Genomic DNA, 27,849 nt, shown 5'->3' with positions numbered 1-27,849 from the left:
TCAGGAAATATGGATGAGATTGACCCGTGTGGCTACATAGGGCTTTTGATATGAGCAGGTGTATATGTGTATAAAGCTACATATAGTCTCTGGGATGCAGGGAGCGGAGCGCAAGGGCAATTTTTGGTGCCGCAACGCCGCTGGAAACCTTCCAGACTTGATCAAGAATGCTGAGATTTGACAAGCGTCGGTTAAGCCCAGCAAGGCGTGTGACGGACAAACTGGCAGCCAGCAGTGAGTGTAATCATGTTCACCGGTGATCGTCTTTTTCTATTGTGTAACAAAAAAATAAATAATAATAATGCATGACAAAAAATGAATTAAATTGAGTTGAATTGATAAATAACAGGTTGCTTCGTCATGCAAAATAGATTTTGGATTGAAAATTCAATGAAGCTCCTTTATTTTGGGGCTGTGGTAGGGCGAGGAAACAGAACGTGAAGATCACACAAGGGTTCATTCTAATGGACACGAGCGAGTTTAAGCGCCCGTTCCTGCGGAAGGCCCAATGCTCCAAACCTCATCAATCGTTCACACGCGATAATATTGTACACGTCAAACAGTTCCAACAGACTTGTTGATACTCATCGCAAAACAAATTGATATTGGAAACGGAAGCCTTCGGCATTGAACTGGTGAATCGTTATAAAATGGTACTGGGGGTAGAAATGCCGTCTCACCTTTAGAAGGCTTCAAGCACGTTCGGCAACATCTATATACTTAAAAGTCAGACGTTGTGCAGCGTTGGTGCAACGTTTGCGCTCAAAAGCCACATTTGATTTATGAGACTACATGAGCCCTGCGATTGGCCGGCGACCAGTCAGGGCGTGACCCGCTGCTCTCCAGAAGTCAGCCGGGATTGACTCGAGTCTCACCCGCGACCCGAGATCATGGAGCGCTGTAGAAAAGAGATGGATGGAGAATAGCTAAGCATTCAAGTCAATGTGCACAGTGAAGGCTGGTGACATTCACATTTATTGTCATTTAAAAAAAACAAAAAAAAAAAAAACTGTTTTGAGGACAATCAAAATATAAATATATTTTTACCCTCACACAGTAGATACGCCGTACCTGATTTGAATGGGAAAGAACACCCACCGACTGCATTGTTCACACTTGAGTTCTTGGAGGCCTTCGCTGCCCGACGGGACCGTCTGGTCCAAAAATGTCAGGAGGAACCTCGTAGAAACACCGTCGGACTGTCTCAGGTTTATTAGAATGGAGATGTGTACTGACCGATGACAACGCCAAAGAATAATCGGCGACAAGCCTGAATAAGTCCCCCAAAAAACAAGAGAAGCAGCCCCTTGCCCGGATCAATAAAACAATCAACATGATGCATTTACTTGCCTTGTCCTTCACACATAATTCACACTAAACCTTATTTTTTTAACGCTTGTTGATCTGATACTTTTGTGGCCATTAAAAGAAAATTCACTCATGTACAATTCCAACTTTATGATCTCAACACACACACACACACGTCGTGTTGGGATGACAAAGTAAATATTGATGTGAACATGTTATTAACGCAATGGGGAAACTGAGTTTAAATGCAACGCGGGACGTAAAACGACAAACGACGAACACGTAGGACGGCACCTCAAGAAAAACAAGGGGCCCGGATACGGGACGCAAACAAGGCACTGAGGCAAAGGCTGTAAAAAAGGGATGGAGGTGGTCGTAAAAGACAAAAATAACGGACGTAAACAAAAGGGGGAGGGGAGACGGGCACCAAGAAAAAAAAGACAATAACAACGGACCTATATGACGGGCACAAATGAGGAAGCTAAACCAAGTACACAAATGAAGGACTTAGACACAAACATTGGACCAAGAAGAAGGACAGAAACAAAGTACACAAATGAAGGACCTACACAACTGACAAACAGGAGACCACAAAGAAGGACACCTAAACAAAGGTCACATCCATCAAGAAAGAGCGTAGCCACAGGCCTTGCTGCTGTTGCCATGACAACCCACGGCCGATGATACAGAGCAGAGCGCCCTCCTGTGTTCATTTAACCGTGCCGGCGGCGTTGAGTCAGCAGGGAGAAGCGTTGCGCTCGCAGGAACGCAACGAAAAGGGAGACAGAGGACCTGGCTGATGTTGAAGTCCTTCTCGGTCAGGACGACGTAAAGATGCTCGGTCCTCTGCCCGCCTGCCTCCCGTCGGTCCGTGCGTCGTGCTCTCGGGGGCCACGAGGAGGCCAGCGGGGGCTGGGGGGGGGGGGGCGCCGTTGTTAGGAGGCCTTGCCCAGCTCTATCTTCTTCTGAATGACGCGGGCCGAATGGTAGATGAGAGAGTCGATGAGACCGGCCACTGCGGCGGGAGGACACGAGGCGGGTGAGAATTCGCCGCGGGACAAATTCGACAAGTGGAGGTGCTGGAGTTCCAGACTGACCTGTGAAGACGCCCCCGATGATGGCGCACACTCCAGTCAGGAAGTGAGTGAAGGATCTGAGGACAATGACAATGTTGAACTCAGAATGTAGCACTTGCATTAAAAGAACAGTTCACAAGTTGTTCATATTACCTACCTGTGTTTTTCAGTGAATTTCACCATCATTGGGGAGAGCTCGTATAAAACAAAGACTCCGGGCAGGCCCTGGTCGCCTATCAAGCCATTGGCCACTTTTTCATGTTTGGTGACCGAGAACTGGTTGGTTTTTACAACCTGCCGACAAGACAAAAAGCACGCATCCTCATTCCGGCTCAGAGTGTTCGGATGATATTCCGATAACATCGAGCTCACCTTGCCATCCGTTTTCATGTAAATGGTGGGGACAATTTTGACAAAATACTGGTACATCATTGATGCTATGGGACAGAAAAAAACAAGAACACCATAAGAGAAAAGCATTTATTTTCACTGTGAATTCATTCAATATTACATATATGAGGATTCAACATTAATGTCCCAATGATGGGAATCAAGTAATTAGTGGAGGACACAAAATGGGGCAACAGGCAAAAGTACACAGAGAAAGGGAACCTCGAAAAAGGACAAACAGGGGACAGAGACAAAAGGGACACAAGGGCTCAAGAAAGAAGAAACAAAAAGGGACACAAATAAGGGAGCCAAATGATGCAAACTAGTGACTGAAAAGGTACAAAAACAAAGGAGCCCGAAAAGGACACAAAATAGGAACAGAGACATAAAGACACACGACCTAATAATGGGAACCTGGAGTGAGTGGGGTGCAGTATTAAAACGTTCCACCCTGTGTCGCTGTCTGTGTTCCCTTCGCGCTTATATGGCCTCTTTGGCTCGCTTCCTGTCTTCTTCTCCTTCCTACTTCCGGCTATGGAGCGCTGACAAAAAGACATTTAAACGCTCCTGCGCTCGAGTACGCCTCTTACACCTTCAACAGAGGAGCGACTAAAGAAGCTCAATTTAGAAACATTTGATTCACGGTAACGAGCATTTTATTTGTAGCTCCTAAAAACCAACGAAATAAAGCGTGGCGTGTTGTCCTGTCAAGGCCTCAAGTGACGTGAGCTCGCTGGTTAGCACGCTAATGCTATCACATTGGGAGACGAACAAGCGTTTGGAAAAACTAGTGCTCAACTCGCTGTGTTGTGTTGGCTGTTAGTGGGCTTATTTTGCAGCGTTTCTTAACGGAGTCTATGCGCCGTATTTCTCGTCCAGATGCCCGTGGCTGTCGCGCCGTATGGTCAGGGCCAGGCCCAGCCCAGCTGTTTCGATCGGGTCAAGATGGGCTTCATGATGGGCTTCGCTGTGGGCATGGCCGCCGGTGCCATGTTCGGTACTTTCTCCTGTCTCAGGTATTAAAGTAGTAGTATCATCGATGTGCACTGATACTCGCGTCTTCGATAAATAAAGTGGAGAATATTTAAATACATGGTCGAATGCTTATAAAGGCTGGGCCAAAAGTAGGCATAGACTTGAAAATACATTTCCACGTTTTTGTTCCCTTCATTCCCTAAGATTAGCTTTTTATTCTTGCATCCTTACTTCCATCCCTCCTTTGCTCAAACCCACTTTTCCGCCTGATTCTTCTACCCTTTCTGCTGTCTGTCCTGCCTTGCTTCACCCAAACCTTTTTCTTCATGCATCATTACATCGCTTGAACCTGCTTTTCTACCTTCCTTACATCCCACATGTGCTTTTTTTCCCCCTCTTATCCTTTCTGCCTGCCTTACTTCTTTAGACCTTTTTGTCCGTGGCATGTCAGACCTCCTTTCCTCGCATATTATTCCCTTCTTTCTCCCCATCACATGTTTTTATTCATCCTTCCATCAGTAAAACCTTTTCAGCCTTCCTTCCACTTCAGACCCGTTCTATCTTTCTTGACCTCCTTAGTTCCTCCCTACCTACCTTGGTTTGTTCCCCCCTTCTTTTGCATCCTTCCTTCACCTTACAAACACTCTCCCTTCCTTGGGGACCTTTCCTGTAGCGCCTCAGAATCCATTTCCTCTGTTCTTGATTGAAATTATTTGCCATTATTCACAGTACATGTAAGAAAATAAATGTTCATTTAAAAAAAAAAAAAAAAGTGTACACCTACTTTTGGTCCACTGTCTACATACGCATGACCACATGTGATGTACATTTTGTATGCAATATACCATTGTTTATTTTTTTTTTCCAGTTCCTGGAGTGTGGCATTTTTTTTTATTTTTTTTTATTTATTTATTTTTTTTAACATTCAGAATATTTTGAACTCCACTGCCACTGGACAAAAACATGCCTTACTTCCAGTTGCACTGTATAATTCAGTCTTCTTTAGTGCAGTGTAACATTTTTTATAACCTATTTTAATGTACAATGAAAATTAAAACTTATTTAGGACAATGTTTGCTGTGCATAAGACCCAACTTTTGTCATAAGTTTGTGAACAGTACACTGTGTTATGTCAGTACAGTGACTAAGTAATGCTGCGCTGATGTTGCTTACATATTTTGCAGTAAAGTTTCTTATAGAGGTGTAACAATTAAACTGACAACTAATCAATTGAGAACTATTTAGGTAATTGATCGTTTCGAGGCCTTGTTTAACTTAAAATGATAAAGATCCTCAGAATTTCAGCTTCTCAATAGTAAATACTCAGATTTCTGCAGGCCTCCATGAAAGCAGACTGATTATTTTTGTGTTGAATCCAAATAAGACACTTGCATCTGCTTTTTACTTTGGAAAACGATCAAATGTTTTGCATATTTGCTGACATATTAAAGACTAAACTAGTAAGTTAGCCTTAATTTGTTTGTGCATTTTCTGCACGGTCAATTTGAAATCATTGTTTTTGAATAAAGGATGGAAATATTTTTTTTTTTTTTTAAATCCAATTCATCGATGAATTGAAAATAATAATCAGGGGTTGCAGCCTGAAAACTTTCCCAAAGTTCTTATAGTTGACCCAATTCAAAGAAATATGTATTTGACTGAGGGCTTTTCACTCGTTTGCAGAATTGGCATGAGAGGCCGCGAGCTGATGGGAGGAGTGGGCAAGACCATGATGCAAAGCGGGGGCACGTTTGGCACCTTCATGGCCATCGGGATGGGCATCCGCTGCTGAGGACGACGACTAGCAACCAGCTCGTCTGCGCGATCCAACTATAGCTATGGGACTTCTGCAATAGCAGCCGCGTCTTTCTGTCCGCTCGGCCGTGTCGTCGCTTCTATTAAAAAGAAACTAAACATCTCGGAGTGCTTTTGTGGCGTTTTTGCAGTCTCACTGACCTTGTGGCGCCGTCACCTGCGTGCCGTCCAGAGGGTTCACGATGCCGGGGTAATCCTCCCCAAACGACAGGTGTTTGATCAAATGGGTCATGTTGATCTAAACACCAGGTAAACAATATTTAGCAATGAGGGAATTCATTCAAATACGTCACAAGGTGGATCGTGGCCATCTGCATATTCGCCACACTATTTACAAATTTGCCCACTTATTGGGAGAACCTATATGTCTGTTATTTGTTGGAAAATCTCTCATTTGATTTTATGCTCAAGCCCAGCAATAAAAGTAATGCTTTGACGGCATCAAGTGGCATCTTGGTGCCAAGGAGCTTGATTTAGTTCATTTCACACCACTACCCCCTCAAAATATTTGGCTCACCATTATGAGCAACACTAAAATAGTTACATGTTAATCAAAAACAAGCGGTTGTATTCCCCCAAAGTATATTAAAAAACACTGTTATTCACTCTGAACATTAGCGTGGCTTTTCTCCGGGCACTCCGATTTCCTCCCACATCCCAAAAACATGCGTGGTAGGTTGATTTAAGACTCTAAATTGACCGTAGGTGTGAATGTGAGTGCGAATGGTTGTTGGTTTCTATGTGCCCTGCGATTGGCTGGCAACCGGTTCAGGCTGTACCCCGCCTCCTGCCGGTTGATCGCTGGGATAGGCTCCAGCACCCTCGTGAAGATAAGCGGCTCAGAAAATGGAAGGATGTTTTGCTAGTGGTACGGCCTGGGACACCTGTGGCCACTGAAGCTATAGACATTTTAAATTTGACCAGAATGAGTAAAAAAAAAAAAAAATTAATATAAGAAGAATATAAATGGGTGTAAAAACAACAGAACAGGCTATCTTAACTACAAGCCCAATTCCAATGAAGTTGGGACGTTGTGTTAAACAAAAACAGAATACAATGATTTGCAAATCATGTTCAACCTATATATAATTGAATACACTACAAAGACAAGATATTTAATGTTCAAACGGATAAACTTGATTGTTTTCAGCAAATAATCATAAACTTAGAATTTTATGGCTGCAACACGTTCCAAAAAAGCGGGGACAGGGTCATGTTTACCGCTGTGTTACATCACCTTTTCTTTTAACAACATTCAATAAACATTTGGGAACTGAGGACACTAATTGTTGAAGCTTTGTAGGTGGAATTCTTTCCCATTCTTGCTCGATGTACAGCTTCAGCTGTTCAACAGTCTGGGGTCTCCGTTGTCGTATTTTACTGCTTCATAATGCGCCACGCATTTTCAATGGGAGACAGGTTTGCACTGCAGGCAGGCCAGTCTCGTACCCGCACTCTTTTACTACGAAGCCACGCTGTTGTAACACGTGCAGAATGTGGTTTGGCATTATCTTGCTGAAATAAGTATGTACCTTTCAGCATGACTGGTGCCTTCACAGATGTGTAAGTTACCCATGCCATTGGCACTAACACAACCCCATACCATCACAGATGCTGGCTTTTGAACTTTGCGTCCATAACAGTCCGGATGATTCTTCTCCTCTTTGGCCCGGAGGACTCGACGTCCACAATTCCCAAAAACAATTTGAAATGTGGACTAGTCGGACCACAGAACACTTTTCCAGTCTGCATCAGTCCATCTTAGATGGGCTCGGGCCCAGAGAAGCCGGCGGCGTTTCTGTTGTTGATAAATGGCTTTTGCTTTGCATAGTAGAGTTTCAAGTTGCACTTACGGATGTAGCGCCGAACTGTATTTACTGACATTGGTTTTCTGAAGTGTTCCTGAGCCCATGTGATGATATCCTTTACACATCGATGTCGTTTTTTGATGCAGTGCCGCCTGAGGGATCGAAGGTCACGTTCATTCAATGTCGGTTTTCGGCCTCGCCGCTTACATGCGGTGATTTCTCCACATTCTCTGTACCTTTTGATGATATTATGGACCGTACATGATGAAATCCCTCAATTCCTTGCAATTGTACGTTGAGGAACATTGTCCTTAAACTGTTGGACTATTTTCTCACGCACTTGTTCACAAAGAGGTGAACCTCGCCCCATCTTTGCTTGTGAATGACTGAGCAATTCAGGGAAGCTCCTTTTCTACCCAATCATGGCACCCACCTGTTCCCAATCAGCCTGTTCACCTGCGGGATGTTCCAAACACGTGTTTGATGATGTCTTTTTTGCCGCCCGTCCCAGCTTTTTTGGAACGTGTTGCAGCCATAAAATTCCAATTTAATGATTATTTGCTAAAAACAAAGTTTATCAGTATGAACATTAAATATCTTGTCTTTGTCGTGTATTCAATTAAATATAGGTTGAACATGATTTGCAAATCATTGTATTCTGTTGTTATTTATGTTCAACACAACGTCCCAACTTCATTGGAATTGGGGTTGTATTAACAGCGGTCAGCGTCTTTTTACACTGACCGCTGCTGAAATGTTACATTTCACCAGGAGCTAAAAAAGAATCCTTACATTGTCCAAGCCGAAACTCTGCAGGTCGTGAACTGCAAACAAAAAAACAAACAATCCGACATTTGAAAATGGAAGACTTCACATAGTTTTTGTAGAGCTCGACCTGTGTAAGTAATTTCAAGTCAAATGGGACTTTGAATGGTGAGGTGCTTATAAAAGTAACAGCACGGCACATGCGGTGGCGACGCAAGCTTTGGTTTTCTTGCAGTGGCTCCGCAAGAGAAAAAAACGGTGGAAGGAGGAGGAATAGGCCGCTATCATAGGGATAACGTAGTACTTCAGGCAGGCAATACATTATACAGTATACAATAGACAAAAGTATTTGGCCATGTGCTCATTCCACAAACTCTTCTTCTATACTTCAACATTTCAGCATAAAACAACCTGATTTAATGCTTAATGAGCATCTCCCAAACTCATTGGGAATTTTTAGAGTATCTGCTTATTAAGTATTGGATACGTCACTCACAACATTTCTCGTAAATTGTGTGAAGGCTGAAGAGCACAAACTATGCTTTCCTGCATGAAAATTGGGTGCTATAAAAAGTACCGTTTATACTCCCCATTTTTTTGGGTCCTAAAAACCTGCACATTTCGCAACTGATTTCAAACGTTCCAATTTCACATTGTTGACCTCATGCAGTCATTATAAACTATTTTTCTACATGACACAAATTCCCACTTTTCCTGAATTTCACATTTTCTTAGGCAAAATTCGAAGAAACATTTGAAGAAATTGACCTCACCCTTCCACATTTCTCAAGCGATTCAAACCATTGCAACATAACCGCTTGGGTTACGCTCATTCAGGACATGGCAAAATTCCTCAATTAATGGGGACATCTGTACTCCCGTTGCCATTTCGCTATATATTAGCATTTTTACAATTAGCATTATATTAGTGAAGAAAGCATCCCCCCCCCACCCCCCAACTCTTAAATTTACTACATTGCAATAAATTCTGTAGAATTTGAGTTCAGCATAAGCCCTTCAGCATTTACACAAAAGTTCTACAGCAATTTTATTTTCTAGTTCTCCTGATACTATACAATACTTTTGTCTATGTTGTGTAAGATGTTTTTTTAAACATATAATATGCTGTGTACTAAAAGCTGTAAAAACAAGTGGTTAAAATGAGCTTTAAATTTCCAAGGGGAGAATCAGACAGCGTTAGTAGTAGCCCTTAAAAATAAAGAAAGTCTGCAAAGAAAAGATGGACTTACTTTCCACAGAGTGCACTGCAGAAAGAAGAGAGAAGAAACACCAGATGATTTTGGGGAGACAACACACCGTAAGTCATGTGCCCGCTGGGGCTGCACCGCACCGATCGCATACAACGGCGTCAGATTGCGTTCAAAACAGCAAGAAATTTCTCTTTGATTCTGCTTTGGATTGTGACCGTGCAGCCCCAGACGCAAACGATTTGAAGGGGAACACGCAGGCTGACGTTAATTCAGTGCTTCTCGTCTCTCGTCTCTGCTGCAGAGCACTGAGATGTGTCGCAAACAAAATGTGTTAGGATGTTCAGCGCAGGAAAATAAAAAAGGAACAGACACCGTTTAATGGACTTCAGTTGCTCGACGAATAATGATCATAAATGGTGCCGACTGAGTGTTGTTCACTTACAAAGAAGAGCAAGCGGCACATGCTTGCATTCATGGTGCTTTGAGCGTTTCTTACTTTCCTGCAGAAATCGACTGAGATGAGCATGGAGGGGGGGGGAGAGAGAAGAAAAGATATTTTCTAATGAGAGCCAAGAGGTCTTTTTATTACTACTACAGTGAACCCCCGCCTATTTGTGGCTCGCTATTTATGTTTTTTTTTTTTTCTTCTCTCTTTTTGTAGAACCCGTCCTTCGCATATTTTGTGCTCTTTTAGGAAAGAAGCGGTCAAGGAAGTACTGGCGAAGTGATACATCTCGACTGAGAGACTAATATCTTTGTATGTTAAGTTTTGCCTGGGTTGTTAGTGGAAGTTATGGAGAGTCTTATTTCCAATTCATTCATCTTTAATGGATATGTTCCAAATTTAAAATGATATAAAGTGTTTTGGGAATCACAGTGTGTGGTATTGTAACAGCTTAAACTATTAAAAGGCAATTATATATACGCATTTAGGAGGTATGTCAACCTTTTCTTTTGCCATTTGCTGCATGGCTTGGTCGCTTATCTTACGGTGCCTTTGTGTTCTCTGCGTATTGAAGTATGGATGAATGGGTGGCACGGTGGAATAATGTTTAGCACAGCTGCCACACAGTGCTGAAGCTCTGGATTCAAATCTCGGCTCATTCTAGTTTGAAGTTAGCTGTTGCCCCCGTGCTTATGCTGACTTTCTCCCAACATCCAAAATATGCATGATCGCTTAACTGAAGACTCTAAATTGTCCGCAGGTGCGAACGTGCGTATCGATGCTTATTCGTCTATACGTGCCCTGCGATCGGCTGGCAACCAGTCCAGGGTGTACCCTGCCTCTCGCCCGAGCGACAATGTAACAATACTCACAGTAGGGCTGTGATAGGGCCTTTAAAAATAGCAAGAAAAAAATATTTATTTCCAGCCCCCCCCCCTGCCCCCCTTCAATAAAGAGGAAAAGGTAAATGACAATGATAGAGGGCTAGATGAAGGTAGTAGTATGGTGTGGTAGTAATGGTAGAAGGGAGGATGCATAAAAGCCAAACCTTTCTGAACAGAACCTAAGATGTAAGATTTCTATACAAATATTTGTTTATCTATCTATGCCAACGACATGTAGTGACCGGCTGAACAATGAAAAGCTCTTCCACTCGGTGGCAGAGGATGCAATGAATGCGTGGCCATTCATAAAACAGAATTAAAGCCGGCCTCATTCGGTGTTCAGAAACCATGGAGAGGCCACTGTGGAGTTGATGAGCAGCAAAGACGGACTGCGGGACTTACCGTGCACGTGCGACTGCTGGAAACTTTTTCCCGGAGCAAAGTGGAAGTTTCCCGCCACCTGAAAGTGAGAGTTGAGCGGCGGGTCAATCAAAATAAGCAATATAGTTAAGATAGGCAATAAAATTGTACTCACAGGCATATATTTGTCCACTAATCTGTGAAAAAGGCGTTGTATTGATAAAGTTATTGTACAACTTTCTTCTTCTACTCTTTATCTTAACGTGGGTACCTTCATTCATGCACCGTACCGCACTGCCCCTAAGATTTTAGCTATTATTTCGCGGGCTGCTGGAGCCTATCCCAGCTATCTTCGGGCGGGAGGCGGTGTACACCCTGAACCGGTCGCCAGCCAATCGCAGGGCACATAGAAACAAACAACCATTCGCACTCACATTCACACCTACGGGCAATTTAGAGTCCTCAATCAACCGACCACGCATGTTTTCGGGATGTGGGAGGAAACCGGGGGGCCCGGAGAAAACCCACGCAGGCACGGGGAGAACATACAAACTCCACACAGGCGGGGCCGGGATTTGAACCCGCAACCTCACAACTGCGAGGCAGATGTGCTAACCAGTCGTACGCCGTGCCGGCTATTATTTTAGTATATTATTTTACTTGTTAGTCATTTAAGTAAGTCAGTAAGTAGGAGCATAGTTTAGGAGGTAAGTGCGTAAGTATGTAGTCAGGTACGCAACAATATTGTCAATACACAATCACAACTAAACATTCTTATCTTTTTTGGTTTCATTTTTGTATTGGCTCTTATTAAATTGTGCACGTGTACCTAAGGTAAGTGTACTGTATGTGTGTTACATATGAATTGCAGGCGTAAGATTGCGGGTACCTTGTTGACCTCCAGAACACCGTACACTTGGCAGCCTTCGTTCTTCTGCTCCTGCATCTTCTGCGTGAAACCTTCTCGCTTGCACTGCTCGATGGTGTCGGCGCTCTTGAAGGCCCAGCCTCGACGCCGGTACGCCTCGCGCACGTCATCGCAGGTATTGCAACATCTGCGCGCAAACCACCATATATATAGATTTTTTTTTTAATAACTAAGAGGAGTCCCAAAATGTCCCGAAATGCGGGTGTTCCCTAAAATCCTCCTCACTTGAGTTCCTCCGTCTCTGCACCGTAGCAGCTCTCACACCGATTCGGGTCGAGCGTGCTGGGGTCAAATGCTTGTCCGTCGTCAGCTTTCCCGAGTTCTGCACAGAAATCATGGCCGTTAACAATATGTCATCATGGTCACGTGAAAAACTGCTATGTGTAATGACCCAAACACCATATAACTTGGTCTGACCAAAGTCTGCTGGATTAATGGCAACACACAGTACAAAATGCAGAACAGATATTTCAACACAAACTGTGCATCAACTCATGTAAACAGACAATGTAACAATACTCAGTAGGGCTGTGATATGGCCTTTAAAAAAAAAATAAATAAATAAAAAGATTCCAGCCCCCCCCCACACACAAAAGATTGAAATATTTGTTTTTCTCTTTCTATGAAGAGAAGTAAATGTACTGTAAAACCTAACAAGTTGACTTTACTTGAAAAAAAAATCTATCACTTTTTTTAACATATCATAACACATTTGAAATGTTTGCCAATTTAACATCAACAAGTTAACCGCTGCATGTCTTCAGTGTAAACTGCGAAGGGGAGGGAAAAAAAGTATTGGTAAAGAAAAAAAAATTGATTAAAAAAAACTATTCAATGAATCAACTAATCACCCAACCCCAACTCACAGTCATATTTTCTTGATCCTCTACAAAAAAAACAACTATTACTGCAGCTTCCTGAGCAGTTGCGACAGTCTTCCTCGTGTGTATACGTATGCAGGTGTTGTACCGCCCCTGGTGGCCAAGGTGCGCACACCAGAAGGAGCTGCCCAATCAATGCATGAAATCATGATGCACAAACTGTTTAATTCTTTAAATGGTATTTATGTTTTTAACGTATACTTTGTATGAAGTACTATACGGTAGAGTGCTGCTTTTCTTAGTAAAAAGCACATTACATGTTTTTGTTGTTGTTGGTGTATTACACAGGGCTGTAACGGATTAAATGGCATAAACTGCAGCTTTTCACAACAGATAGATTTTTTTGTAAAATAAATAAATATATAAACAATTAAAAACCAATCAACAAACAATGAACCAGGACATAGCGGTGGAACACTGTATGTTTGACGTTGACGTCTTTTCAGTCCACGGCGGAGGACATCTTACCGTGTTTCTCCGCCTCGTCTGTGACACCTTGTAGGTCTTTGTCCAGCCGCCGCTTGAAGAGGTTGTGCTCCACATCCAGCTGCTGCTCGCCGGCCACGTCCATGGCGTCGATGCTGAGATCTGACAGGACGCGGGGGAGGATTGCGTCATCGTTGAGCAAGGTGGCAATAAATACAATCACCCAAAAAAAAAAAGTTACACGCACAACAGGTGAAATTTAATTCACCCGTAAAGGTTACAGTGCATCTTAGGTGCCCGTTACTCACAGGCGCAGGGCATGTGAGGGAAGACCACGTCGACATTGATCTTCAGCTTGTCTCCTCGGGACGTGTCGACGTACAGTTCGGGATGCACCTGCGGGGAAGCAGAAGAGCGCAAGAGTACATAAAGATGTGACCCGTGACTTATTTAGACATCAATCCATTCCTTTTCTCAAGCGCTTGTCCTCACTGAGCCAACTGGTGCGGTTTATGCTTACACTCTTGTTTGCCAACATTTAATGAACCAAGGCCCATATTTTACATTGGCAAAATCTCACAACACGCTACCAAACAAAAACAATATCGTTCTTGACAACAAATAATGTAAATTCCTACAGTGGTTGGGAATCACTGTAGTAATATATCGTTATATGTATCGTTTGCCCCAAAATCTACGTGGAATATTTGTCTTGGGAAGTTCTAACTGTGGTGCCGGGTGATGTCACACGAGACATCAGTTCCACGAGCACCAAATGGTTGCTTTTTCTTTGGCTTTTTCCCCCAATAAAAAAAGGGAATAAAGACCGGGGAAAAAAAACTTTTTTACAGCCATTACGGGTTTTTGCAAGTGGAATTTTGAGGACAAATTTGAACTGTTTTGATTTCCGAGTGGGATTGCGTTCAACTTCGTAAGTTGTGCATCCACTATACGAGCAAAAAAGTCAATCAAAAAATCATTTGTGCTCAAGGTGCAATTGCCACACTCGCATTTATGCCAAGACAGTCATTAGGATGTAGTGAAACCGATCCAGCGTAGGGATCCTGAGCATGTTCAACTACGACCCACAGTTTGCGCGGCACTCTTCTTGTTCCACTCTACGGTGTTGCTATTTATTACATATGATGCATGAATATGCACACGCACCTCTTTAGTGAGATAGTACTGCAGCTCAGAAATGAAGAGGATTAACATGATGATGCCACTGATGATTGTCACTGTAGAGAAAAAGAGAATGGTAAGGAAAAGTTGAGCTTAAAATGGAACACATCGGCGTTAAATGTAAGCAAAAGGCACTTTCAATTTGAATAAATAGTAAACTTTTACATCTGGGTGAAATTGAAAGTAATGCTTACTTTGCATTTAAAGAAATTTAATCCGCAATAAATGACATGTGCACACACTGCTATCTGCAATTAGGGTTTACATTCTTTGTATACAGATTTTAAGCATATCTTATTTAATGTTAAAGAAACGGTAAAAGGTTTTGCGGTTGTTCAATTTAAGGAAAGCTTACTTTGAATTTAAAGAACCAGTCAATTCAGACATTTGCCTTAAATTCAAGGAAAGTTTACTTTAAATGCTTAAGAGGCTAAGGTTTTGCATCTGCATGAAATTAAAAGGTTCATTTTACATAAATAAATATCTGTGCGATGCATTTGAATAAACTATTTTATCGCTGGAGAAACTACTATTTATACATATGTGCAACGTTTTAATTCAAATGTACTGTGTAAAAATTGTACACATCAGTGTAGTTGTGTAGCGCAGTGAGGAGTGTTTTTACATTTTCTTAAACAGTCGTATTTATTTTCTACGTTTAATTTGAACAAAGTGCACTTTCAATTTAAAGAAACTGACATTTTTTTTACATTCGTGTGAAATTTAACAAAGATTTACTCTCAATGGACATTTGCAGGTCGACTCATTCCGTGTCAGTATTTTTCCACGCAGAACGGTGACAAAGCAGGAAAACGCCGGCTTGAATAGGCCCCTTTCACACTTTTAGTACCTTTCACACATAACAGGACGACACGAGAAAATAGGCAGTTGGCCCTTTCAAATGATGATACCTTTCACACAGAACAGCACAAGAAAAAGCCAGGTAAGTGCCGGCTTTTTTGACAGTTGCCCCTTTCACACAACCGCGTTGTTACCTTTCACACAAAAAGCCGGGACATCCGCCGACATGAAAAGGCAGTAGACAGCGTTTCAGTATCTTTCAGACAAAACAGAACGACACAGGAAAAATCCAGGAACGTGCCAGCTTGACTAAGTACTAGCCCCTTTCACACTGACATTTCGTTGCTCTTCACAAAGAACAGAACGACCGTAAATAAATGAATAGGCAGTACCTTTCGAAGAAAAGAACAACATAAGAAAAAGCTGCAAGCTTTAATAGGCAGGAGCCCCATTCACACAGAACACAACAAGGGGGTTAAAAAAAACAACAACAACACGAAAACGCCCCTTTCGCACTGTTTTGTCGGTGCCTTTCAAACAATGTAATCATACGCCCGTAACATGGTACATCTCATTTGAACCCTGCTGTGTAGACGACGAAACCAAAACTCTAAACAACCTGGATTCGCTGTACGTGCGAGGTAAAACGGAATAACCGGCTAGGCTTGCTGTTCGCCGAGACAGCTAGCAGCGCCGACTGACTGCTAGCCGACAAAACCAACACGCTCACCGGTCGCGCCGCCCCATGTCTTCACCCGGAAATCCTCCAGAGTTTTGGGATAGGCGTCAAACTGTTTGAGCTTGTTGAGCGTGTCCATTTTACGCGGCGGGCGCCACTCGCCACCGATAGCCAAACAAGACACAAACGCCGCCGTTGCTGGGCTCCGAACACACTTCAAGTTCTGGGGAGTTCTCTTCCGGGTTAGGAGGAATGGTCTTGATGCGTGGACCAATCAGAGACGGACGCGTCAGCCATCACCCCGCCCCCAAATTATTTGGCTGCGGTCCAATGTGTGGCGGAATTTCAACCAATGGAATGGTTGTTTTTTTATATGTGCCCCGCGATTGGCTGCCGACCGGTTCAGGGTGTTCCCCGCCTCCTGCCCGATGATAGCTGGGATAGGCTCCAGTGCCCGCGACCATGGTGAGGAAAATGGATTGAAAAAAAATAAAATAAATATATTTGCACATTAAATTAAATGTTTAAAATACAAATATTTGAACTCCAACAATAAGGAAGTTATTTTACTCCCAGACCTCCCTTAATTGTAACAAAAATGTAGGTGGTGAAAAATAAAATAAAAATGTATAACTATAATATAATATATCATATCATATATCATGCCGAAAACAATGCATAACAATAATATAACATTACACATAAAACAATGTATAATATAGTAAATAAAACAAAAAGCTATCAAATTTTAAATATAATATTCATCATTTATGAAATAAAACATCCAATAAAAAAAGAGGAAAAATGCTCTTTGTAAAATAAATAATCAAGCAACCAAATGTAATCATTTTTATCGCAGAAAATCATAATGTATCTAAATTTATTTAAAATAATTAAGATGCAAATCTTCCCCCCACCTTAATTTCAACTCTTAAAAACGTTAATTAAAATAGTATAGTAATTGTTCCATTTCAATAGAGGGACATCACAAGTGATTGCTTTTTTTTATGAATTATAAAAAAAATTAAATTCAGTTTTGTCTAGCTCAGAAAGCAGAATCACAACATTCACATATGGACACACACACACGCACACACATACATCAATCCAGTAAAGAGGAATATACTCCAAAATGATAAGATGTAAACATTTTAATCAAGCTCATCGCAAAACAGTTATAAAAGATACAATTTATGTATTATTGCTAATTGGGAGGTGAATGATTGTTTGTCTCCGTGGATGGATGGATGGAAAAATGTCATTCCTCAACCTCAGCCTGCAGGTGACCCACGACCTTCCTCCCGAGATCAGCCACAGCCGACTGAACCATTCTCAGTCGGCTTTCTCGGACGGATCGTCTTAGTTTGGCCCGTCGGTTCTGAAACCATATCTACAAGTATGAAAGAACAACAACAAAAATGAAAAACATCTTTTCAATTCTGTGTTTGCAAGTGTCGTCCAGACCTGTATGCGGTCCTCATCCAGATCCAGTCTCCCAGCAAGATGTTCCCTCAGTTGGATGCCTGGATAACAGTTGACCCGAAACACCGCTTCCAGAACATTCACCTACCACACATGATTAAAATAATGTAATCCGTGATCAATACAGATTACTAATGGATTCGTGGATTACTTGGCTGTTGGTGAAGGCAGTTCGAGGTCGGCGTCCGATGTACCAGCTGGACGGCGGACTCTGGAAGTTAACCCGGGAAGGTTGGCGATCGTGCGGTTGATGGCAAACTTTGTTCTCCTCGTCTGACTCCTCCTCTGCACGAAAAAAAAGACAGTAAAACCACATGCGTGTGCAATTTTAAAAAAAAATATTTACATACAATGGAATGTAATAAACGAATGATTAATAATAATAATTTTTAAAAAAAACAATGTAAGACGGAAATTTACACATTTTATTTTGACCATTGGTGCCCCTCAATTCTTTTATTTAGGACCCTTTTTGTCTCCCAACCCCCTTTGAAATCTGATTGGTCAAAGAAACAGTCCCATTGCTAGTAGAGGTTAAGTTTCATGGGCCATCACGACCGATTCTGAAGACCCGGGGCAGCTTTGATTGACATGGCAACACATAGAGGCTGAAATCTGATTGGACAAAAAAAGCTAACGTCCACATACTGAAAGCAGTGTAGCCAAGAGAAATGCTATGAAATAAGAAGAGTCTACTAACGGAACAATTTCAGTACTTCCGATTAGCGTTTAGGCCATAAGGCCTTGCTAGCCCTGACCTCCGACCCCTGTCGCTGTCAAGTATTTTATCCAGGATGCTGTGTCGCTGAGGCAATAACCCAATTTTTGTTTTTTTTGCGTGAAATATTCCAGGTTTTCTGTATATCCGCGTGAAATTGGCTTCACTCACCTGCCGTCTGGTCCCAAGGTCGGTGGAGTTTCACGCAGCTTCCGGCTCGTTTGCCCTCCGAACCCAAAATACGCTCCATGGAAAACGAGTCGTCTGTTCCAGGAACCACGGCCGAGGCCGTGACGATGGAGCCGATTATTAGTGTCACTATGAACGCTATTGCACCGATGCTATCCTGACTTCATTGTTAATCATCGAAAAAAAAAAAGAGAAAAAGTACACAACGTTCTGCAAATGAGAAGCTTCTGGCGCTGTGACGGTGAGGAAGGTGCGAGGAAGAACTGACAACGTGCCTCACGTTTAAATGGAAGGGGAAGGATTTAATGACACTCGCTGGCTACCAATGAGAACGAAGACGTGTTTGTTTCCATGCGAATGAGATTCCCTGAGGTTCCAGCTAATCTGTCGAGTGTGTGTGCGTGTTGGAAAGACACACACACATTTGCATTCTTAGCGGGCTTGGTTCAACAAACTAATGTCGCGACTACACGGGGGGGGGGGGGGGGGGGGGGGGGGGGGGGGGGCGCCTTCTAATCTTTTTCTGGTTCCATTTTCCGCAATATGAAAAAGTACAGCAGCTATGTTGGGGAATTCGTTTTAGCACTACGTATCTGGTGTGGTACAGTGTTTCCCAACTTTTACTGAGCCAAGGCACATGTTTGAATTTTGAAAAATCTCGAGGCACACCGCCAAACAAAAATGTCGCCAAAAGTATTCGCTCTCAATTTACTCACAAATGTATTTATGCAGAACCCAGAGCTCATATTTTGCTGTATGGGTAGCAACAGGTGCATGCGCAGTTTGAATGTTAACTTATGCAGTGGTGCTCAAACTTTTTGCATCAAATACTACCTAAAGTAACGACTTAGCTCGAAAACTACCACAATCATGACCAGTATTGCACAACACCAAAGTGGTTTTATTCCTACAAGGCATATTTACCATTATTGTAAGCCAACTCTGGCTGAGAGTCCCGTGAAGCCAATGGAGAGTAAACACAAACAGGAAGTGGAACTTACAAAACAAAGCAGTGAGAACGCGAAACACGGCTTAACTGAAGTAACGCTCCTGCGCAATTAAAAGCGGCAAACGAGTTCAGCGTTAATTACGGACAGCACTAACGATCCGGTGAGACGCGCTAATGCTATTAGGCTAATCTGCGCGACGTTGTCATGCAGATGAAGCCACGTAGCATGTGAATGCAGCGTGAAGCAGCGGGGAGGAAAAGATTCTTTTCAGGGGAAGATTAGCGCCGGAGGAAGGCCCGCAGCAGTTTTGAATCGGCAAGCGCGCTTGTTTGTTTTGTTTAAGGGAGGCTGGGATGGACGAGCGGAGGGGAAGGGAAGGCCCACGGGGTTACCGCCTTTTGGAACGAGTGTACCGCCGTGTTCGGTATAAATTGTGGAGGTGCAATACGGACAACGCACATTGAAATCATAATAACGCAGATCCGACATTGACGACTCTGGTATCGATCCGGTACAGCGTAAATACAGCGACCGATATTTTTCAATAATTCAAGTGGATGCTCGATGATCATCGAGTTGCTAAATCTGAATGAATTTTCCTGGCTTTTCATTATTTTTTTGGGGGGGGTTTCCGTTGCTTTATTCATTTGTTAAAAAAATACTCACTCTTTTTCTTGTATCATGTGCAAAAACAAACAAACAAAAAAACAGACAAGGTCAGGGTTTCAAAGTAAGGTTTCAAGACAGGATTAAGATTTCAAAATAGGGTTTCTAGCCTGAGTTCAGGTTTCAAGTTAGGGTTTCTAGCATTGTTTAAGGTTTCAAAAGAGCCAGGGTTAGGGTTTCAAGCCAAGGTCTAGGTTTTAAGTGTTTCTTGCCAGTGTTCAGGTTTAAAGTGAGAGTTTCTTGCATTAAGGGTGAGGGTTTCAAATTATGGTTTCAAGCCAGGGTTAGGGCTTTGAGCCAAGGTTGAGGTTTCAAGTTCGGGTTTCAACCAGCCTGGGTCAGGGTTTGCAGTTTTTTTTTTTTTTTTTTCAACAAGGGTTAGTTAAGGTTTCAAATTAGGGTTTCAAGTAGTGTGGGTTTGTGTGGTTGTTGACCGTAAAAGTGGCGGCGTAACCCATCATGTCAAACTTGTTATAAGTTACAGTCATTTATAGTGTATACTGTACCTTTTGGCCCAATCCCTATTTTAACCCTTGGTGGGAATCGCTTGTGGAAAAAAACAAAACAAAAAAAAAAAACGTTTCTCGGTTTGGACTCGCACTAAACTATCGAATATAATATTTTGTTTTACCCCGCTGTCCACAACCAGGTCGGCATTGCAAATGAGAATCTCAGTTGCGTTACCTGGATAAATAAAGGTTCAATAATAAATGTAGTGGGCGAGCGAGGACTCATGCCCGAGGCCCAAGTGCATCGCTGGGTGGCATTTTAGCCACAGCCCAAAAATCAGGAACACTAAAATGGTGCAAAAGAGCTCAGCGCTATCTCTACAATTTAGCATTATATAGAGTAGTTCTCAATCTTTGCGTGTTTTCAGCAGTTGTCTTCAAACGTAGAATGTATTTAGAAAAAAACCCTCTCAGTTCACTTTACCGGGTCTTGAACATCATTTTTTTAAATCCTTTTTTCCCCTCATCATTGATGTAATATGTTATTTGAATGACTATTTCCCCATTTTATTAGCTTGGTGTACAGTTCATATACATTTGCATTTTATTATTTTAACTGCAGTATGTAAAGCACTTTGTGCATCCTCCTTGAAAAGTGCTACAGTAATTAAATTGCTTTACTTGAAATTGTTTTTCTCCTCAGGACTTCTCTTTGTCAAAGCGAGAAAAAAAAATAAAAATACTCTCTGTACTATTTCGTGAGGGACTGTTCAGTATTTTCTCCAGAAACAACACAGGTGGCTTGGCAGTGCTTTATTTATTTATTTATTTATTTTAGTTAGATTATGAACCGAATCAGAGAGTCGAGGACTTTATGTACAAAAAAAAAAAAAAAAAAAAGATCAAACAATCATCCAGATATTTAGGTTGAGCACAATAATACAAAATGGATGGCTGGATAACAACACACTTTTACTTAACTCTTACAACGTATATAGCACTACATTACATCCTATAAATACTTTGAGGTTGATGATAAAAAGAAGTTAGCTGTAAAATATCACAACTGTACCCCCCAAAAAAAAAAAAAAAAAAAAAAAAGAGAGAGGAACAGGCACCTCCTCTCAGAGAGTATTATTCCTGCTGCTGCTGATGTTGTTGTTGATTTCCATCCTGGCAACCAGTTCGGTTACGAGTTGCTGCAGCGTGCGAGAGCGCTGGCGGCCCACCTCCAGAACGCCGTCGTGGTCCACGCTGTCCGGGTCCTCGTGACTCTTCACCACCTGACACAAACGCAAACAGTAAACCTGGCCTTTGTCGTGCCTGTGTGTGTGTGTGTGTATGTGTGTGTGTGTGTGTGTGTTTACCTTATTGGTGATGAGAGAGAGGCCAAAGACCCTCAAACCGCAGTGGGTTGCTATGACGACCTCAGGGGCAGTACTCATGCCTGGACTCATTTTGGTTGCATCGAAAATCGAAATACATTAGAGATGCAAAGACCAGTGAATATGAAACAACTGTGTTCATTAAGAGGTGTGCGCTTTTAAAATGTGTTCCATACCGACAGCGTCCACGCCCAGTCGATGCAGCAGTCTGGCCTCAGCGATGGTCTCAAAAGTGGGTCCCCCCACCATGGCGTACACCCCCTCCCGCATCACGTCGGCCACGCCCATCTGCTTTGCGATCTCCACGGCCAGGGAGCGCAATCCTTTGTCGTAGCATCCCGACATGGCCGGGAATCGCGGGCCGAACCTGCGGAAGCGCTAAACAGAGTCAGCGAGAAAAACAACGACAGCGGCGATAAGCCGGGCCGATCCCCGTCCGCCTCACTTGTCGTCGTTGGGTCCGCTCAGAGGGTTCAGACCCACCAGGCCGGGGAAGTTGACGTGGTCCTTGATGACCATGATGTCGCCGGGGCGCAGGCCGTCAGCCACTGAGCCGGCGGCGTTGGTCACGATCAAGGTCTGCACGCCCAGCAGCTTGAAGACTCGCACCGGAAACGCGGTCTGAAGAACGCAAGGGGCCACAAGCTCGGGGAGTTTGCGAAATATGACACCGTCGTAGACCGTTCGATATACATTTTTGTATACACGGGACATCATCGATTTTGAATAACATAAATGTACAATATGAATGTTTGTATGATGTTTGAGCCCACGTGGCATTATTGCATACATTTGTATTGCAAACAAATAGTTTGGAATGGGGAACGGCTCGGAAGCCGATCAGCTTTACAGAGGGAGAGAACAATAGCTGCATTGAATTTTCGGCTAAAATGCTGCATGTGACGCCACCCCCCCCCCCCCCGAAAAAAATAAAGAAATAAAAAAAAGCTATGCTGAGCTGTGTTCGCTCCCACACGCACAAACACACGTCTAATCTATTCGAGCGCTGTGTTGGCATTAGCGGCTTAGCATCGTGAGATCATGTTCAGGTTTGTGGCACCGAAGTTGGCCAAAATAAGGCATTTAGTGCTAGTTCAGATGCATTAACACCTAAGGTTACAGGAACTTTTAGTTCCGGGTGCTTTTTTAACTTGAAATCCCACCTGGCGAGGCAACGCTAATTGGAAACCCTCGCCATCCTTGAAAACCTGAACCACTAATTTGAAAACCTAAAGAACTCCAACCCCATAATTTGACCCTGACCTGAACTCCTACTTCGAAACCCTAATTCTTATTAGAAACCCCAACCAAGCACCTATTTTCTAACCCCAACCGTGGCTTAAAACTCTACTTTGAAACCCTAACACTGACCTGAAGTGCCATTTTGAATCCCCAACCCAAGTTTGGACCCCAACGCCTGGCTTGAAACAATACTTTGAAAACCTCAACTTTACTTGAAACCCTTGTCCTTGTTTGAAACCGTAACCCTGGAATGGAAAAATAGCTTTAAGGAAATTAGAAGACAACCGTGACGATGACGAACGAAAGTTTTCTCAACTTCGGTCCTTCGAAGCGCGTTGAGCGCAGCGTCGCCCTTGTTTTGGGGGTGTAGGCGAGGCAATAAAACAGCCTCCAATTGTCTATGAAGCATCACGATAGCCAAGTACCTTGCATAGCGAGTATCCTTCATACATGTGGAATCGGCCCTGCATGCACACGCACGTTTTCCCCTTCAGCTCCCCGAAAACCAGTCGGCCGGCGTGACCTTGAACTGGCGACAAGGCCGAGATCATCATCCAAAAAGAAAACCCAACGACCCACAATGAAGCACAAAATGTGTGTTCCCGCGCTGGACTTTTACCTGTGCTCTGCGGGAAACCCGGGATGTCGGCGTAAGGGAAGGAATCCTGGCACTTGAGGGCGTCGGCCAGCATGCCCAAACCCGAACCGCAGATGATGGCCACTCGGGGGCGGTGTTTGGTCTGAGACGTCAGCCAGTCGGCACACTTCTGGTACTCGTCGTGGCTGACGCGGAGAGGAACGCGGAGGTCGTGCGCGATTAATCGTCTCGGGAATGAGCGAATGATTTGAAACGCTGTGTTCCGAATCATCGAATACTCCCGAATCACGACATCAAGATTTTTTACTTTTTACTTCGCTACAGTACATTTGAAAATCTGTACTTTGTTAAAATAGGCTCAAACCTAACTTAAAAGCCCACCCCACCCCGACCTGAAACCCCTAATTGGAAACCTGAACGCTTGTTCGAAACCCTAACCATGTCTTGGAGTCCAAGCCCTGGTTTGAAACCCTAATGCTATCTTGAAACCCTACTTTGAAATGCTCAATACTGGTTTGAAACCCAAATTTTAAACCCAAACCCTAATTTAAAATCCTAATACTTGTTCGAAACCCATAATTTGAAGCCCTAACTCTATTTTGAAACCCTACTTTGAAATCCTAATACTGGCTTGAAAACATAACTTGATTCCCAACTTGAGAATCTCACCCAGATCTGAAACCCTAGCTTCAAATCATAATCCTGTCTTGAAACCTTCATTTGAAAATGTAACCTTGGCTGGAAACCCTAATTTAAAAACCTTAATCCTGGTTTCAAACCCTAATTTGAAACCTTATTTGGAGACCCTAGCCAAGTCACGAAAGCCTTATTTGAAAACCGAAACCTTGTTTGAGCCCTCGCTCACCTTTGGAACGTCGCATTTGCCACAACGTGCGGCTAAATGCGCCGTCATTCAGAATAAGTTTCAATTCCCACATTTAATTTGTACATTAAACGCCCCAGAAAACTCGTCGAAGTTGAATTGGACTACAATGACTATGAAATGAAGTCTTTTTAAGACTTCATCTTAGCCAGCAACAAAGGATCACAATTTGATTTGTCATCTGTTCACATTACATTTTCTTCAATTACATTGGAAACGTGAAAGAAGAAACCCAAAACCTGCCTTGAAACCCTCATTTGAAACCCTTACTCTTGTTTGAAACCGTACTTCCAAACCAAAGCCCTTCTATCACTCCCTAACCTGACTTGAAACCCTAACCAGGACTTGAAACCACACTTTAAAACCCTAGCCCGGACTCGGAATCCTGATTTGAAACCTTAACCCTAACTTGAAACCCTAATTCGATTTTGCTACAAGCGGTAATATGAAAATTGAAAACCTAATCTTGATTTGAAATCCTACTTTAAAACCTTAACCCTGTCTTGGATCCTCAAATGAAACCTTAGCCATGGCTTCAAACTCTATTTTCAAACCTCAAAGCTTTCTTAAAACCCTACTTTGAAACTCCAACTCTTGTTCGAAACCCAAATCCTGTTATAAAACCTCAAACCAGGCTTGAAACTGTAATCCTTGTTCGAAACCCTCCCCCGCAGTCTTAAAACCATACTTTGAAATATACAACATTTGCAACATATGGATTTCATATTTTAACAGATCGCTTGTACTGTTAGCAAATGTCTAATAACGAGAACAGTTTGGATGGCGGAACCCGATTCCTAGCAGAACTCAAGAAGGATCGACAGTTAGTAGCCGTCGTGGAAGAGAAACAACAATTTCTAAATTTTCTTTCTCTTACCTGATCTGTTTTTTGCTGTGCATGATGGACGACGCTCGACTGGCGCGCGCGCGTGTGTGGGTGTGTGCGCGCGTGTGCGTGCGTGCGTGTATGCGTGTGCGAGTGTGTGTCGGGCTGGTTCCCATCAGCCCCCTTATAGACGGATCACATGCGTCTGATTGGCCGACAAGTTGTCCAACCCGATGAATGAGGGCGCAGCGTTACTAAACGTAAAGCACGCAGACACGCACAAGCTGCCGTGCTTATCGTTATCGTTCAAATCTACATGTGCAACTGGACCTGGTTCAAGTAGTTCTGGGACATCGGATTCGTTTCAAAACTTTGCGGGAATGGAAAAATAGTCATCACCTGACTGATTTTCAAGAGTGCTGAACCCTAACTTGAAACCTGAACTCTGCTTGAAATTCTAATTCGAAACCCTAATCCAGACTTGAAAACCAAACCCTGGCTTGAAACCCTGATTTAAAACTCTAACATGGAACCTGAGCTGAATTCTAATTCGAAACCTTACTCTCCCCATCTAACCATCCTTTGAAAAACTAAATTCAAGCAGGTATTCAGACTTGAAACCTTCACCAATGTTTGAAACGTTCCATGCGGCGCAGGGCCCTTGTGGACAGCCCATCCGCGTCGCAGAACTATGAGGTCGGGAGTTCGAATCCCACGAATCCCATGTGGCGTTTGCACATTTTCCGGAGCACATCACATTCCGCTGAAAACCTCGACTTCCTGATGGCGCGACGGCGGCACCACCGGGCTAACGAGAGGCAGCTGGGTCGAGATTGTGGCTGTCTCGTGACCGCTAACGCGCTAACACGCTAACGGGCTGCACATGCTGCTGTGATCAGCTGACTTCAAACGCCTCACGCGCGAATGACAAAGAAAATTCCAATTCAAGTCAACTTCATTTATTTCACTTTAAGACTGCAACTGTTTGTTTTTCCTTCAGTGTTAATTTCCACTGTGTGTGTGTGTGTGTGTGTGTTATTGTGATGATGCTTCTATATGTTTTGATATTTTTGAAGAAGCGGTGGCGTACTGTAGCAGGCCCACAAGGAAGCCGATTAGCGGCTTAATGAGCAGAGCGCCGCGAGCGGTTACGTGGAAATTGAAGGCGTCGCCTCGGGGAGAAAAAAAAGAAACAAACCAAAAAAAAAAAAAAAGCATGTTTGACATTTAAGACGTTTGTGTGACACAAATGACAGCCACCGCAATGCTTCCCAATTTGCATATATACATATATATATATATATATATATATATATATATATATATATATCAAAGTTTGTAAACCACTGACGCATCGCTGTTGATGTTTCCGTTGCGTCGCTTTGGATTTGAGATCAGCACAGCTTTGGAGTAGAAGATAAAGATGAGATGAATTCATCCCAGCTTGTCACGCGGGTGCTGAGGGAGAGAAATGGCGACATGTCGGGAGACGGACGAATTGTCCGACTCCCGACATGTCGAAAGTGAAACGGGAAAACAAGCTTCGTTCGTTTCATTTCTTTTTGGTCAACGTTGACGCTGAGGCTTTGGCTCGTCGGAATGTCGGGCTAACGGCTAACGGCTAACTCCGCACCTAACGCCGCAGTTTGCAGACTATTCGCGTTGGCACACACATATAACTGAAGAAATAAATAACCACGTCATAATTTGAATATCTTTCTACATCATTTGTGTGATCCACTTATAAGTGGCTTCCTTCAAAATGTCGACATTTACTTGCGCGTCACAGTTGCATGTAAACAGAAGTCCATAAAACGCATTTTGTGTGGGTGTAAATGACAATCTCCCCCCCCCCCCCCCCCCCCCAAAAAAAAGGAGCCACGACCTTGAAACGTTGCAATTGTTGTAATTCTTCTTATTTGGGCCTCATGTCCGTCACGATGTGCACAGTGTCAACTATGCGGGCAGCCAGTCAGTGAGACATTTGGAACTGGCGGCCGCATTGTCAGCGCTCGGGCGTGTCTAACAAAGCGCGCAGTGAGATAAGCGGTGTAGAAGACGGATGGATGCGCGGCAAAACCGCGTGCGTCCTCGTTGTGCCCGTGTCGGGTGACTTGGAATTACTGGACAGGATCGTTTAGCGACGTCTTGTGAGGACGCTTTCGGGGACAGCTGTTATGGCGGAGGAAGAAACAACAGGAAATACAAGAATATCACCGTCAAACAATTAAAAAACCTCATTTGAAACCCTAACCCATATTCGAAACACGCAACCCGGCTTGGAAGCCTAAATATTATTTAAAACCCTAACTCGGTATCAGTAAACACTCATTTGAAAAAGAAAAAAAAAAAATTTGAAACCCAAATTTGACGCGGGCTAACTTAAAACCCAAACCCTGGCTTGAAACCCTATCTCAAGTTTGAAACACCCAATCTGAACTCGAAACCCGAACTCTTTTTTGAAAACATAATCGGACTCTAAAGGCAGAGTGAAATGCGACACGTTGCCTTCAAGTCCTCGTGAATT

The 27,849-nt window shown here is 43.1% G+C and overlaps 4 protein-coding genes across 6 annotated transcripts; 1 reads left to right on the top strand and 3 right to left on the bottom strand.

Moving 5' to 3' along the window:
- Nucleotides 1–957: 957 nt before the first annotated feature.
- Nucleotides 958–16,166, bottom strand: ergic3 (ERGIC and golgi 3). Of its 2 annotated transcripts, XM_061688403.1 has the most exons (14): nucleotides 15,986–16,166; nucleotides 14,440–14,510; nucleotides 13,581–13,668; nucleotides 13,315–13,434; nucleotides 12,191–12,287; nucleotides 11,927–12,092; nucleotides 11,080–11,137; nucleotides 9,388–9,402; nucleotides 8,165–8,196; nucleotides 5,706–5,802; nucleotides 2,757–2,821; nucleotides 2,542–2,678; nucleotides 2,406–2,461; nucleotides 958–2,323 (listed from the first exon to the last, which is right to left on the bottom strand). In XM_061688403.1, the coding sequence occupies exons 1-14, from the start codon at nucleotides 16,071–16,073 to the stop codon at nucleotides 2,244–2,246; spliced, it is 1,170 nt and encodes a 389-aa protein (XP_061544387.1). In that variant the 5' UTR covers nucleotides 16,074–16,166; the 3' UTR covers nucleotides 958–2,243. The 2 variants fall into 2 exon arrangements, with proteins under 2 accessions (XP_061544387.1, XP_061544388.1); XM_061688404.1 differs by lacking the exon at nucleotides 9,388–9,402.
- Nucleotides 3,280–5,667, top strand: romo1 (reactive oxygen species modulator 1). Its single transcript, XM_061688405.1, has 3 exons — nucleotides 3,280–3,418; nucleotides 3,654–3,790; nucleotides 5,433–5,667. Exons 2-3 carry the CDS (start codon nucleotides 3,654–3,656, stop codon nucleotides 5,539–5,541), a joined length of 246 nt encoding a protein of 81 aa, XP_061544389.1. The 5' UTR covers nucleotides 3,280–3,418; the 3' UTR covers nucleotides 5,542–5,667.
- A 969-nt stretch (nucleotides 16,167–17,135) lies between the features above and the next one.
- Nucleotides 17,136–19,195, bottom strand: LOC133408524 (homeobox expressed in ES cells 1-like). Its single transcript, XM_061687525.1, has 5 exons — nucleotides 19,158–19,195; nucleotides 18,306–18,484; nucleotides 17,568–17,701; nucleotides 17,399–17,500; nucleotides 17,136–17,324 (listed from the first exon to the last, which is right to left on the bottom strand). The coding sequence occupies exons 1-5, from the start codon at nucleotides 19,193–19,195 to the stop codon at nucleotides 17,193–17,195; spliced, it is 585 nt and encodes a 194-aa protein (XP_061543509.1). The 3' UTR covers nucleotides 17,136–17,192.
- Nucleotides 19,196–21,283: 2,088 nt separating this feature from the next.
- On the bottom strand, nucleotides 21,284–25,460 carry pnp4a (purine nucleoside phosphorylase 4a). 2 transcript variants are annotated; one of them, XM_061687762.1, is made up of 7 exons: nucleotides 25,374–25,460; nucleotides 23,635–23,798; nucleotides 23,441–23,544; nucleotides 22,219–22,394; nucleotides 21,950–22,140; nucleotides 21,756–21,835; nucleotides 21,284–21,671 (listed from the first exon to the last, which is right to left on the bottom strand). In XM_061687762.1, exons 1-7 carry the CDS (start codon nucleotides 25,394–25,396, stop codon nucleotides 21,513–21,515), a joined length of 897 nt encoding a protein of 298 aa, XP_061543746.1. In that variant the 5' UTR covers nucleotides 25,397–25,460; the 3' UTR covers nucleotides 21,284–21,512. The 2 variants fall into 2 exon arrangements, with proteins under 2 accessions (XP_061543746.1, XP_061543745.1); XM_061687761.1 differs by lacking the exon at nucleotides 25,374–25,460 and having other exon boundaries at nucleotides 23,635–23,976.
- Between the last annotated feature and the right edge of the window lie 2,389 nt (nucleotides 25,461–27,849).

Source organism: Phycodurus eques, chromosome 10, assembly GCF_024500275.1.
Source record: "Phycodurus eques isolate BA_2022a chromosome 10, UOR_Pequ_1.1, whole genome shotgun sequence".
Classification (NCBI taxonomy): Eukaryota; Metazoa; Chordata; class Actinopteri; order Syngnathiformes; family Syngnathidae; genus Phycodurus; species Phycodurus eques.
The sequence above is the reverse complement of the archived record's forward strand: the minus strand, read 5'-3'. Positions and strand labels throughout refer to the sequence as shown.